Source organism: Phalaenopsis equestris, unplaced genomic scaffold (genome assembly GCF_001263595.1).
Source record: "Phalaenopsis equestris unplaced genomic scaffold, ASM126359v1 Scaffold000146, whole genome shotgun sequence".
NCBI classification, from domain to species: Eukaryota; Viridiplantae; Streptophyta; class Magnoliopsida; order Asparagales; family Orchidaceae; genus Phalaenopsis; species Phalaenopsis equestris.
The window spans coordinates 324425-338521 of NW_018164588.1; the positions used below are offsets into that span (position 1 = coordinate 324425).

General features: G+C 32.9%; 1 protein-coding gene across 1 annotated transcript in view; it reads left to right on the forward strand.

Moving 5' to 3' along the window:
* Positions 1-14097, forward strand: part of LOC110021797 (UMP-CMP kinase 2-like) — a 31949-nt gene that overhangs the window by 2852 nt on the left and 15000 nt on the right. The window contains exons 2-4 of the mRNA XM_020720440.1: positions 11388-11442; positions 12785-12902; positions 12996-13152. Of these exons, the coding sequence (XP_020576099.1) occupies positions 11388-11442; positions 12785-12902; positions 12996-13152 (330 nt within the window). The remainder of the gene's footprint in view (positions 1-11387; positions 11443-12784; positions 12903-12995; positions 13153-14097) is intronic.

The window sequence follows — 14097 nt, forward strand, 5'->3', positions numbered from 1 at the left end:
TATTTAGTGTCATATTTTCATTTAGTTCTGATAAATTAAGATCATTTTTTATATAATAAGCCCAAGTCTTCCTAGGTCTACTTCTGTCTTTCTTAACATAAGTCGAATCTAAAACATCTACTCTCCTAATCAGATCATCAGATGGTCGACACTTAATGTGACTAAACCATCTAAAACGACTTTCTCTGATTTTGTCTGTCACAGGAGCTACACCAACCCTATCACAGATATATTCATTTTGCATTTTGTCTCTATGTGTAAAGCCACTCTTCCACCTAATCATTCTCATCTCGGCAACGATTAACTTAGTATTTTGCTTCTCTTTTAGAGACCAACATTCAACGCTATAGAACATTTCAGGTCTCACCACCGAGAATTTTCTTTTCAGTCTATGCGATACTTTTCTATCACACAATAAATCCGAAGCATTCCTCCACTTCAACCAACCAACTTGAATTCTATTATTAACATCCCCATCTATATCACCATCACTTTGAACAACAGACCCAAGATATCTAAATCATTCACACATTTTAATAATTTGATCACCCCAAAGTTACACTTTTGTCACTAGAGCTACTACTACTAAAATTACATTCCATGTATTCAGTTTTAATTTTGCTCAAATGAAAGCCTTTAGACTCTAATGTAGACCTCCATAATTTAAGTTTTTTTTGGGATTTTTCTCTCATCTTATCCACAAGGATTTTATCAGCAAAAAGCATACACCAAGGTACATCCTCCTGTAAATGTCCAGTAAGACCATCCATAACTAAAGCAAAAAGATATGAGCTTAAAGCCGATCCCTGATGTAATCCAACAAAAATAGGAAAGTATTTGGTCAATCCTCCTTCAGTTCGAACACAAGTAATAGCTCTAGCATACATATCTTTAATAAGTTGAATATAAGTCATCAACACCTTTCTTCTCATGAACTCTCCAAAGAATATCTCTTGGAACTCTTGGAACCTTATCGTAAGAATCGTAAGATTTTTCTAAATCATTAAAAATCAAATGTAGATTCTCCTTATTATCTTTGAATTTCTCCATCAAACTTCTCAATAAATGTATAACTTTCCTAGTAGACCTGCCCGACATAATCTAAATTGATTATGAGAAATCTTTGTAATACGTCTTAACCTACGTTCAATTACCCTCTCCCATAATTTAAAGTATGACACATCAACTTAATTCTTTTATAATTTGCACACTTTTGTGCATTCCTTTTATTCTTAAAAATGGGTACCAAAATACTCTTCCTCTACTCCTCAGACATATTTCTAGTTTTTAAAATAATATTAAAGAGTTCAGTAAGCCAATAAACTTTCAAATCTCCTAAACATTTAAATACTTCAATTGTGATATCATCAAGTCCTATAGACTTTCTACCCTTGGTTTTCTTTAAAGTCTCATCAACTTCTTTTTTATTAATGCGATGGTAAAAATGAAATTTTTTATTATTATTAAAGATATTAAAATCACTAAGGTCGATCGTATTTTCAGAAACTTCATTAAAAAGTTTATCAAAATAAATCACTAACTTATTTTGAATATATTTTTCTAAGAAAAATACTTTTTGATTTTCATCTTTAATACACTTTACTTGAGTTAAATCTTTATTTTTCTTTTCTCTTTGTATGGCTTGTTTATACATATATATTTTCACACTTCTTAGTATCCAATCTATTATAAAGATCATTAAAACAGAATTTTTAGCGTTATGTATTGTTCTTTTAGACTCCCTGCGGACTGCTTGATATTTTTCCAAGTCTCTAAGATTTTACATTCAAACTAATTTTTATAACTTAACTTCTTATATTTTATCTTTTCTTCCACATTAATATTTCACCACCAACTATTTTTATTTAATTTTTTTTTTATTCTTCAAGTATATCTTTTGCTACTTGTTTATTAGTATTTATTACTTTATCCCACGTAATATTTGTTTCATCATGAACATCCCAAATTTTGAAATCTTGAAATTTACTCATAAAAATAATTTTATTTGTCTTTCAAGTTCAGTTATGACATTTTTTATTGTATTCTTTATCTTCAACTCCTCGTCTTAAAATTCAAAACTAATAATCAATATTGGAATCTAGAACTAATAAACGATGTTGGGTACTTAAATTCTCACTTGGAATGATCTTACAATATTTACAATATCGACGATCTCTTCTTCTCATAAGAAAATAATCAATTTTTGTTTTATTAAACCCATTCTTATAAGTAATAAGATGTTCATATCTTTTCTTTGAATAAAGTATCAGTAATAATAAAATCTATAAGTAATAATATGCTTATCTCTTTTTTTGAATAAAGTATTAGCAATAACAAAGTCATACACTAAAGCAAAATCTAAAATGACTGTACTTTCTTCATTAATCACTCCAAAACCGTAGCCACCATGAATATTTCTAAAATCTTCTACCACTCTATCGACCTCTTCAGTTAAATCTCCTTCAATGAAAATTATTTCTTCAAGAGATATCATTTGTATTAAGTTTTTTAGGTCATTCCAGAATTTTTCTTTAGAACATATGTCTAAACTTACTTGAGGAGCATAAGCACTTATAATATAAAAAATCTTAGTATTAATGATAATCTAAAGGGCTATAATTCTATCTCTAACTCTATTAATTTTTACAACATTATCTTTCAAACTCTTATCTATAGTTACACTTACACCATTTCTAGTGCGACTCTTACCAGAACACCAAAGTTTAAAACCTAAGTTATCAATCTCTTTAGCCTTTTCTCTAACCCATTTAGTTTCCTGAATACATAAGATATTAATCTTTCTATGAATTATAATATCAACTAATTCCATTAATTTACTATTGAAAGTACATACATTCCAAGGTCCTATCATAATATTAATTTCATTAGTTTTATGAACTAACTTCTTTACCCGCATCCGTCCGTAATGTTGGAACCCTTGCTTATTTGAGACTACACCCGGGCGTCGGTGTAGCGGCCCTTGCACACTTTTCACTGTATTCAAACTATATAGTGCTTCGCTTCGAGGGGACGCCCTAAAACTTACACAAAGATCAAAAGGATTCATGTCATGATTTTCGACAATTTTTACAGTGGCTGTCGACTACCTAACGCAACTCTCCACTTTTCACATCCGGGCTTGGGACCGGCAATGACAGTGTTTCATATGAAATCCATGAATAAGTATAAAATTCTACTGTGATTGAGATTCACACCAAAAAAAGAAAGCCAATTTACATAGAGCTTAAGGAGTTCTCAATCGACTACTTAAATTAATCACTAAACATTTTGGAAGAAAGTACTTCAGTAAAAATTACAAATTACACTATTTAGGCCTCATGCCTTGTCAAGTGAATTGTCCCCTTCTAGTATAACTGCAAGTTTCAATTCAATGCATTAAACTCTATCAATACACAACAAGTTTCTAACTCAGTTTCAATAAAATTGAACATTTGAACTTTTAAAATTTTTGTAGAGGGAAACCACTTCTAATTGCAATGCCCATCATGGGAAGGGAAATACTTTTACTGTAGGAATCTTAGCTGTATGTTACAGTTTAATAGAAAATCAATTGCTTTTGCTCACAAAAGACGTTGGATTTTACATCACGACCCCCAAGCCATCCAATCTCGTGTGTAGTTGCCCTACAAAGTCAACATATAGCCTATGTTGCTTGACTTGGTTGTTGCGAGAATTGGATTCCTTGAAACCTTACTCAATGGTACTCAGTTCTTTGGGCTTTATCTTATTTTTTCTCTTAGGTGCATAATTTATTTAAGCTGCATATTTTATGATTTTACTATTCAAAATATATGCCCAAATAATTATGTCTTGAGATAGAAGGATAATACTTGATTGGCAAGTCATCCATAGTTGTTTTATAAAAGCTATGGAGAATGTCACCTTTCTCATCCTTGATTTACTAGTTGAAGCCTTATTGCTCTGTTTAAGCTGCGGTGAAAAGCTCAATAATCCTTCTTATTAGTTGCTTTTAGTTGATGCTCACATAATTTTATGTTCAGTCTTGGTCCAAGAGATTCTCAGTGAAGGCCAATGTTTGTAGGTTAGTTTGACAATATTACTATTTATTAAAGTCCATTGGCTAAAGTTCATGATGATATTGTTATTGCTATGGAGTACCGATCCACACGTTGAGTTTTCTAAACACCATCGGAGAATTTAATATATACCCCTACGGGATGATTTCTCATGACGACTTAAAAATTATTTGCATATAATAAAATGGGCAAATGGCACTCGAGTCTTTGAGGTTAGGCGGTTGCTTCACGTTAGACCACATTTATAAAAAAACTATATGATGGGGTCCCTATGCTAGATTATGTGCTTTGATCATTCTGTGATGAATTTGTTAAGATTTCTCCAAATTTGAAAATGTCCTTCTCTTGTATGAGAAGTTGAGACAGACTAGTAGCCCTCTTATTGCACTTTTACAACTCTTCATGTCTAGCAAACACGTGGGTGGTTTTCGCACTGAGCTATAGGGAAAACAATGATTAGAAGTTCATGATAGAGGCCAAGTTTCAAGGTGAATAAGTATGTGAAATCTTTAAGTAAGTTCATCAACACTTTCGTTTAAGATATTTTGCAAACCTTTTTGTTTTCAAATTTTTTGGTATCAATTGTCATCACCACCTCGCTAGTGAAGAGGATGGCTACCATTTGAGCTTTGGCCATCGCTCTCCTAAAACTATTAGAAGGCATCACAGGATTTGTAGGAAGAATTTGATAAATAATTTTTTTGGATAGGAGGTTATTAATGTTTTTTCCTCTAAAGTTTTGGATATTGAAAATTTTTTAAGGTAATATCAATAATTTTGCTCAAGTTGTCATATGAAAATTTGACTCTTTAATATGATTTTATGATTAAGTACACCGATAAATTTTTTTGCATTGTAAAAAATTAGTTTGAATATGATAAATATTCAAGTATTTAGTCTGACGATATAAATAATATGATAATAATTTTTCAATTCTTTTAATATAACATTCAAGATTTATTTTTCTTAAATATGTATGTATTGTAAAGATAATTATCGACACATGTTTACTGATGTTAATGTAATGGTTCAGTAGTATTGCCCTTTTCATGGGAGCGGGAATGCTAGAGTTTGTATCCTCCTTCCAGTGAGGATTACCTTTTTTTCTCATTTTTATTTTAATAGGAAACATTTGAAAACATACAGTCTGGTTTTATAGACTGGGAGGGCAATTTTGGTACATAAAAAAGTAAGTTCTCTTTAGTTCTCTTTTATGGTTCACATTATATATATATATATACATCCTTCTACTGAGCGACTAATTTTTACTATTGTTAATTAGATGGGGTCCTTTGAAGACCGACATTTTAGTTGGAGGACACATTGACATGAAAAATCACTAGGGATTGAATTAGAATATCTAAAAAATTTGAACCAATATAAAGTGACCAATTTTTTCTCTTGTTAATTTTTTGAAAAAAGAAAGAACATCGATCATTGCATAATCATTGATTGATGCCTACAATTATATTACTGATGTTAATCTATAAAATCTCACTGAGGGTTGAAAGTGGAGAAAGTTTCAACTTCATTTCAAATCAATGGAAGTGGTGCTCAAGATGATTTATTTCTCCACTTTTACCCAACACATGTTCTTTTGATATCCACTCATAATGAGACAACTATCTAGAAAATCATTTGTTTATAGCATGAACTCACCTCTAATGCATAACCGAGCAACTTCTGTAACCAAGGTGTTTTTCGATTGGGTGGGATAATTAACTTTGGTTATTTGTATTCATATGGATTTATGAACTTTAGATCTAAATAAACATTGATTGATATTTGGAAAATCTAGTTATGATAAATCCAATGACTTCACGACTCAAATTCTCAAATAAGAGAGCTTTCAATCTTCTTTGAGCAATCAAATATTTCAAAAACCATCTTGGTACATTTCAAGTGAAGCATTATTGTCGAAATATCTCGAAAATAATTAGGATTATATTCCATATTTGTTATACTCTATATTTAGAGGGTTATGAATTGTATGAGTGATCTTAGGAATCACTATTTATTCCCTCCTTAATTAGGGAGATTAACTGCCTCATATATTTGTTATTATTCCTTTCGTTGTCTACTGTATCTTGCTTTTATTGCTTTCCTTACTAGTAAATCCTGTAATGAGTATTTATACCCCACTTTGTATCAATAAGAATAAGCCCTCTTATATTTCTTCATGGTATCAGAATGTCCGATCCGCAGGGGCTTCTTCCTCTAAGCAAGATTGCTTGCGGCGGCTACAATAGCGTCCGATCCGCAGCGGCGTCTTCCTCTGAGCAAGATCGCTAAACTCTAGAGTTTGCGGCGACGATCGATATAACTAGCAGTCGGGATCGTGATCAACACAGAGACCCGAAACTCCACCTTTCCTTTCTTCTGCTTCGTCATCGTGAAGCAACTGCGTCCAGAGCTCGTTGGGAAGGCAACAAGAGGATCACGTCTCGGCGGCAAGGATTGCGCGCATGGTTTACAAAGCGATTCCGCATCTCGAAGTCCTTTCGGCGGCGAAGGCGGTAATCTTTTGCTTTTGCGGCTGAATCTCGGGATCCTGCTGCACGCTCCATTCTTCATCTCTAAAATATCTGAAATCTGTCTAGAACAAGTCAACCCTTCAGCCATCTCAGTCCGAACCTCAGAGAAATACATTTGTAAACCATCCCATTCTGATCACTACAATCGGGTTAAATGGTGATAATTTCTTTGATGGTCACAATCTGTTCGCATGTATCTCCGAGGAAGAGGAAATATTGGCTATATCATAGGTGATACTAAACAGCCTAACTTGAATGACATAACTTAAGTCATTTGGGATGCGGAAAACTCAATGGTAATGACATGGTTGGTCAATTTCATGACTAAAGAGATGTGCAAATTATTTTTGTTACTCTACAACCAAGAAATTATGGGACAATGTTTCAGAAATGTACTCCGATCTTGGAAATCAATCCCGAGTTTACATGTTGACTCTACGACTTGGAGAAATTTTCCAAGGTGAGGATTCTGTGATAAAATATTTCAATTCTTTCAAGCGAATTTAGCAGGACCTAGGCTTATTCAATGAGCATGAGTGAAAATCAAACGATGACTGCAATTAATACAAGAAGATAGTGGATACTGATCGAATTTTCAAATTTCTTGCCGGTCTAAACATTGAATATGATGAGGTCCATGGCCAAATAATTGGAAGAAATCCCTGCCTCCAATTGGTGAAGTTTTTTCCGAAGGTAAGGAGAGAAGATAGTCAGAGACATATGATGTTGGGGAATAAGACTGCAGGTTCAACTGTGTCCGTGGAAGGATGAGCGCTGGTTATTCCTAAAGCTCAAGTAGGCAGAAAAACTTCTCATAAACAGCGTGTAGAAGACAAAAACAACATGCAATGTGACTACTGTGGAAAGCCAAGCCATACCCGCGAAAAATGCTAGAAGTTGCTTGTAAACCACCTAATGGAAGGGAAAAAAATCTGGTGAACCTAGCACACCTACAACAAATGAGGCTGAGTCATCCCAAGTTAGTGAAGAACAATTAAGTCATCTTCTTAAATTGCTGAAATCTTGCTCATCATCTAATGCTCCTATCGGTTCTGTAACACAAACAGGTAGAATCCTTTGGCTTTATCTGTTCTAGGAAGTACCACTCCTTTGATCATTGATTCAGGAGCACCTGATCACATGACAAACTGTTCTCAATTATTTGATTCATAGTTTTCATGTTTTGGTTTCGAAAAAAATCAGAATAGTTGATGATAGTTTTTCACGTATTGCAGGAAAATAAAATATTAAAATTTCAAAAAATTCTCTTTGAAATCTGTTTTACATGTTCCAAAACTTACATGTAATCTTCTTTCTGTCAGCAAATTGTTTAAAGATTCTGATTATTCCATATTTTTTTCTCTTTTCAATTGTGTTTTTCAGGACCAGAACTCGGGGAGATGATTGGAACTGCTAAAGAAATAAATGTGTTGTACTACTATGATGAAATCGATTCTGCAAATAAAACAATTCATGGATTAGGTAGTACAAATTCAAGCTTTGACTATGATCAAGTTATGTTATGACATAAAAGATTAGGACATCCTAGTTTTTCATGTCTCAAATCTTTATTTCCTAAACTATTTAAAAGTATTAATTGTTCAAAACTTCATTGTGGAGCGTGTAATTTATTTAAAAATTATCGTGTTTCATTTCCAATAAAATCATATTCTGCTTCAAAACCATTTTATTTGTTGCATAGTGATATTTGGGGCCCATCTAAAGTTAACACACTTTCTGAAAAAAAATAGTTTGTAACATTTATTGATGATCACACATGAGTTTGCTGGGTTTATTTATTGGAAAAGAAATCTGAAGTTGAACAACAATTTAAAGATTTTTTTCACATGATTGAAGATCAATATAAAAAAAAATTGACATTCTAAGAACGGATAATGAGACTGAATATTTCAACAAATATTTGAGAATATTTATTTTAGAAAATTGTATTCTGCATTAATCCACTTGTCGTGACACACCACAACAAAATGGTATTGCTGAAAAGAAAAATAAACATTTACTTGAAGTTACCCGGACACTTATATTTTTCATGAATGTTCCTACATATCTTTAGGGTAATGCACTCCTTACCTCCTGTTATTTAATAAACATAATGCCATCTCGAGTTTTAAAATTTAAAACACCTTTATAAGTCTTGAAAAATGATTTTTCCACATCTAAGATAACAACTGATCTCTCTTTAAAGGTTTTTGGATGTGTTTGCTATGTGCATGCCCAAATGTGTTTCTCTCAAAACTTGATCCCAAAGCTGAAAAATATATTTTTATTGGGTATGCTTCCAATAAACGTGGGTACAAATGTTTTAATGCTGTCACAAAGTAAATTTTTTGAGAGCATGAATGTTAAGTTTGTCGAGGATCACTCTTTTCTTAAAAATAATTTTCTTCAGGGGAAAATTTAATTGAAGAAAATAATTTTTGGAAAACTTTATCCATTTCTTTAACTAATTCTGATATGGAAATTAGGGTCAACACTACTAATCCTATTTTGCCAGATGTTATCTTATCAGAGACAGGGGGAGAAATACTTCCAACAAATCATAATCCAGTCGATCATAATCCTCAACATGAGCTGCAGGTTTTTACTAGGAAGGAATTCCATAAAGTTACTACAACCCCAGTTATTCCCTCAGCAGATGTTCAATTACCTTTGCCGAATAATGACCCTACAACTCAGAGTAATCTTCCCTCTACTTCCACTCATTCTGATCTTGATCTTCCAATTGCTTTCCGAAAAGGAATCTGAACAGACACGAAATATCCTATCACACAATACTTATCATATGAAAAACTATCAAAAAATCATAGAGCATTTGTGTCTAGGATTTCTAATATGCTTGTTCCAAGAATTGTTCAGGAAGCATTAGGTGAATCAAGTTGGATATTAGCTGTGATGAAAGAAATAAATGCTCTTAAAAGAAATAACACTTGGACAGTCATTGATTTATCTAAAAACAAAAAGACGGTTGGGTGCAAATGGGTTTTCACGGTGAAGTTTAAAGCTGATGGAAGTGTGGAGAGATACAAAGCGAGGCTAGTAGTAAAAGGATTTACAAGGATTTACTCAAACTCATGGTATTGATTACCAAGAGACGTTTGCTCCTGTTGCTAAAATTAACTCTCTTAGAGTACTTCTTTCTCTTGCAGTTAACTTCAACTGGCCACTTCATCAATTTGATATAAAGAATACGTTTTTAAATGAAGAATTGCGAGAAGAAGTATATATAGACCTGCCCCTCGGATTTTAAGAAAAAATTGGAAAAGGTAAAGTGTGCGAATTAAAAAAATCTCTGTATGGGTTAAAGCAGTCTCGTAGAGCTTGGTTTGAGCATTTTGGTAATGTTATCAAGAGACATGAATTCTCTCAAAGCCAAGCTGATCACACTCTCTTTTTCAAACATTCCATCAATGATAAAGTAACCATTGTGATTGTATATGTAGATGACATAATCATGACAGGGGATGTCTCTCTGGAGATTAGCAACTTGAAGAGGAAAATTGAAGCCAAATTTAATATTAAGGACTTGTAAAAGCTGAAATATTTCCTAGAAATGAAGTTTGCAAGATCAAAGGAGGGAATTTTTGTTAATCAACTCAAGTATGTCCTTGATTTACTCAAAGAAACATGAATGACAGGTTGCAAGGCAGCAAATACGCTAATTGAACCTAATATAAAGTTGAAAACAACACCAACTAATGAGGTAATGGACAAAACACACTATCAGAGATTGGTAGGGCGACAAATCTATTTGGCTCACACTCGACCTGATATAGCCTTTGCATTGAGTGTTGCGAATCAATTCATGCATTCACCTGGACCTACTCACTTAAAAGCTGCATTCAGAATTTTGAGATACCTCAAAAGAACTCCTGGAAAAGGACTTTTGTTCAAAAAGGGAGAACATTTTCTAATAGAGGCCTACACAGATGCAGATGGGGCAGGAGATGCAAATGATAGAAGATCCAATTTAGGTTATTGTATCTTTGTAGACAAAAATCTGGTTACTTGGAAAAGTAAAAAACAAAGTGTAGTGACAAGAAGTAGTGCAGATAGTGACAAGAAGTAGTGCTGAAGCAGAATTCCGCTCGGTGGCACATGGACTCTGTGAAGTATTATGGATAAAAGATTCCTGGAAGAGTTGAAGAGTTCGATACCAGCACCTATTAAATTTTATTGTCACAACAAGGCTGCAATCTCTATAGCTCATAATCCAGTTCGACATGACAAAACAAAACATGTAAAAGTTGATAAACATTTCATTAAGAAGAAGATAGATAGTGATGTGATATGTATGTCCTACATACCCACTGCTAGCCAAACAATAAATATACTAACAAAATACCTTTCCAAAGTGCAACACGAGAATCTAGTTAGCAAGCTTGCCATGAGTGACATCTTCATACCAGCTTGAGGGGGAGTGTTGAAAGACCTCGAAAATAATTAGGATTATATTCCATATTTGTTATACTCTATATTTAGAGAGTTATGAATTGTATGAGTGATCTTAAGAATCACTATTTATTTTCTCCTTAATTAGGGAAATTAGCTGCCTCTTATATTTGTTATTATTCCTTTCGTTGTCTACTGCATCCTGCTTTTATTGCTTTCCTTACCAGTAAATCCTGTAATGGGTATTTATACCCCTCTTTGCATCAATAAGAATAATCCCTCTTACATTACTTCAATTATATTGCATGAGAACTAAATTGTAAATTGCTCCACCTATCTTTCTTGCATTACTTAAGGCTATAATCATATCATCTTTCTTTTGCAGGTTTCAGCGGTTGATGCTTCTAAACAACTCAGACCTTTTATAACTTTTGTGCTTGGTAAGTTACGTGGAGCAGCACCTATTTCGCAGTGTTTGCAGTTTTTTTATGTTAAAGAAAAGCTTTACAATGTAGATTTCTTTTGGTCATACTTTTTAATTATTTTTAAGTTACATTTTATAGATTATTTTTGATACTCAGTTTATGAAATTCGTAGGAAGAGCATGTTTTACATGAACGTGTTCCTCTGTTATAAATCTATTTTATTGGAGCATAACAAGCACATATAATAACTGAGATTGTAGAACCGTTCATCTGAGCTTATTCAACTGTATGTCAACATGCATCTGGGTACACTTAGTATAAGATGGGATGATTTTTTTTCCTCCTAGTGGTTGAGTATTTTTTGTTGCTAATCTCGCTGAGCTATTGTTGATTGGTGGTATTTGAGATCTAAAGATTTTTGTTTCCTCCTTGGTATCTTTACTAACAAAACTGTTTTAACTTGTTTGAAAAACGATGTATAAGAGCAGAAAAAGGAAAAAGTAGGGGACTATTTTGTTATTTGAGTAGACCGAAAATTGGTTCTTTAAATAAAGAGTTACAAAGGTGAAATATTGAGAAGAAATCAACTCTTGTAAATAGGAAATGAGAAATTTAAATTTCACCACAAGTTCTAATTTATAAAACTATGAAAGATACTAGATAATATTTGCATGGATCAGTCCCAAGTAAACCCAGTATAGAAACCTTCCAGACAAAAGAAAATCTGAGCTGGAAGATGGGACGTCCATAGGGATACTTGCCAAATAAAAAGGCAACTAGCTGAGAGTGATGGGAACTTATAAATTTAAAAATTCTAATATTAATGACATGTTGTATTCTACTTAAGTGGAGGTATTATGAGAGGGAGAGAGATTTATGCCGAACTTATTTTATTTACTTAGTTATATTCTAATATTTTATTTTGATATCGTAGCTTATTTTAATATTTTGTTGTTTGTAGGACCCATCACATTTTATGATTTAATGCTAGGATATTGAAGTGTTACTTTTATTTTGTTAGGGCGTTACCTTTTAATGCTTTAATATGTTAGGATGTTGATGTTACGCCTTACTTTACACTTTGGAGTTTATGCAACACTTCATACTTTACACTTATTTTGAATTTCAAGCTTACACCTCAAATCGTCTTGATGCTTATGTCTCACATAACAGATGAAAATCATCTCAATATCCAATTGTGCAATTTAAAACTTGGATTTACTTATCTCACTTTAAACTTGAAATGTTTTACATAAACTTCCTGCCGTAATAGGTAAATTAAGCTATTCTTTGTTGGATGCATTTTTGTCAGAGTTTTTCTTTTTCTTTTTTCTTTTCTGATATATACATCTTACAGGAGGTCCTGGTAGTGGCAAAGGCACACAATGTGCCAAGATAGCAGAAATGTTTGGATTTGCGCATCTAAGTGCTGGAGAGCTGTTGCGAAAAGAAATTTCATCTGGTTGTGAAAATGGGTATATTCTCATATTAGGTGTGTAACTTTTAAAATGAGGCATTTTTGTGAAGTAATTTATGTAATGCGTTGATCTTTTGAATTTGGATTACAGAGAAATGATTCTTGAGATTATTAAAGAAGGGAAAATTGTTCCATCGGCAATCACTGTTGACTTAATTCGCAGGGAAATTGAGTCGAGTGAGAATCGAAAAATTTTAGTTGATGGCTTTCCGCGAACCACTGAAAATCGTATTGCTTTTGAAAGCATGGTAAGTTTTTCGCTGCAATGCTATCACTCAGAGGCGTAATAGGTTTTTTTGGATGTTTGTAGCTTCACCTTTTCCCTTAATCTATATTTTTGTGACATCCTTTCAGTGATATAGTACTATGTTCAAGTCAAGCGTATCCATTTGAAATACATTTTTTTTTCCTTTTTTTCTTAAATTTTGAATTTTATGGGTTTGAGAAATGCTGACAGAGAAGCTCAGCTGTGGGAGTGAATGCAGTTTCAATACTAACGAAGAAATAAATTTAATAAAGCTAACTTGTATGTATATGTCCTGTGCAGATGTATCTGTTCCAAGAGTAGGAGAAAATCTGGAATAATTTTGCGGGAAAATAAATTCCTCATTAAATATTCTTACTTATGTTAAAATGCACCACCCATTTAAGGCTAGCTCTGTTCGTGTGAGGACAAGGCGTCTCAGTTTCAAACCTATTTAAGGTGTTGGCTGGATTTATCAGAGTAAACAAATTTAGAATTTACTTTTGATGGAAATGTAATTTACTTTTTATTGAAATGTTTGGACTAGCATTCTAACTGTTGTAAAGCAAAGTGCAAAAGTAGAGCTAAGTAGAGGAGTTAAACATATTTAAAGTAATGGCCAAAATAATTGAATTTAGGGTTTAGAGGTGTTATCGCCTGGTTGTATGCTTGGACACTAGTGACCTTTTAGGATGACATGTGCACTCAGTAATGAGGATCATAGGAGGGACCTCTCATGGTGCGTATTAAACAATCTAAAATTTAATCTTGTGCTTGGTGCAGATATTTCACAACAGGCAGATGAGAAATGACAATAAAACTTGCAGAGAAAGTTACACTTGGTATTGACAACAAAATTGACATTATATGAATGATCTTGAGTGAGCTCAATTATTTTTCGACTATGAATTGTTAAGAAGATGAGTAAAAAAAAAAATTATTTGAATTT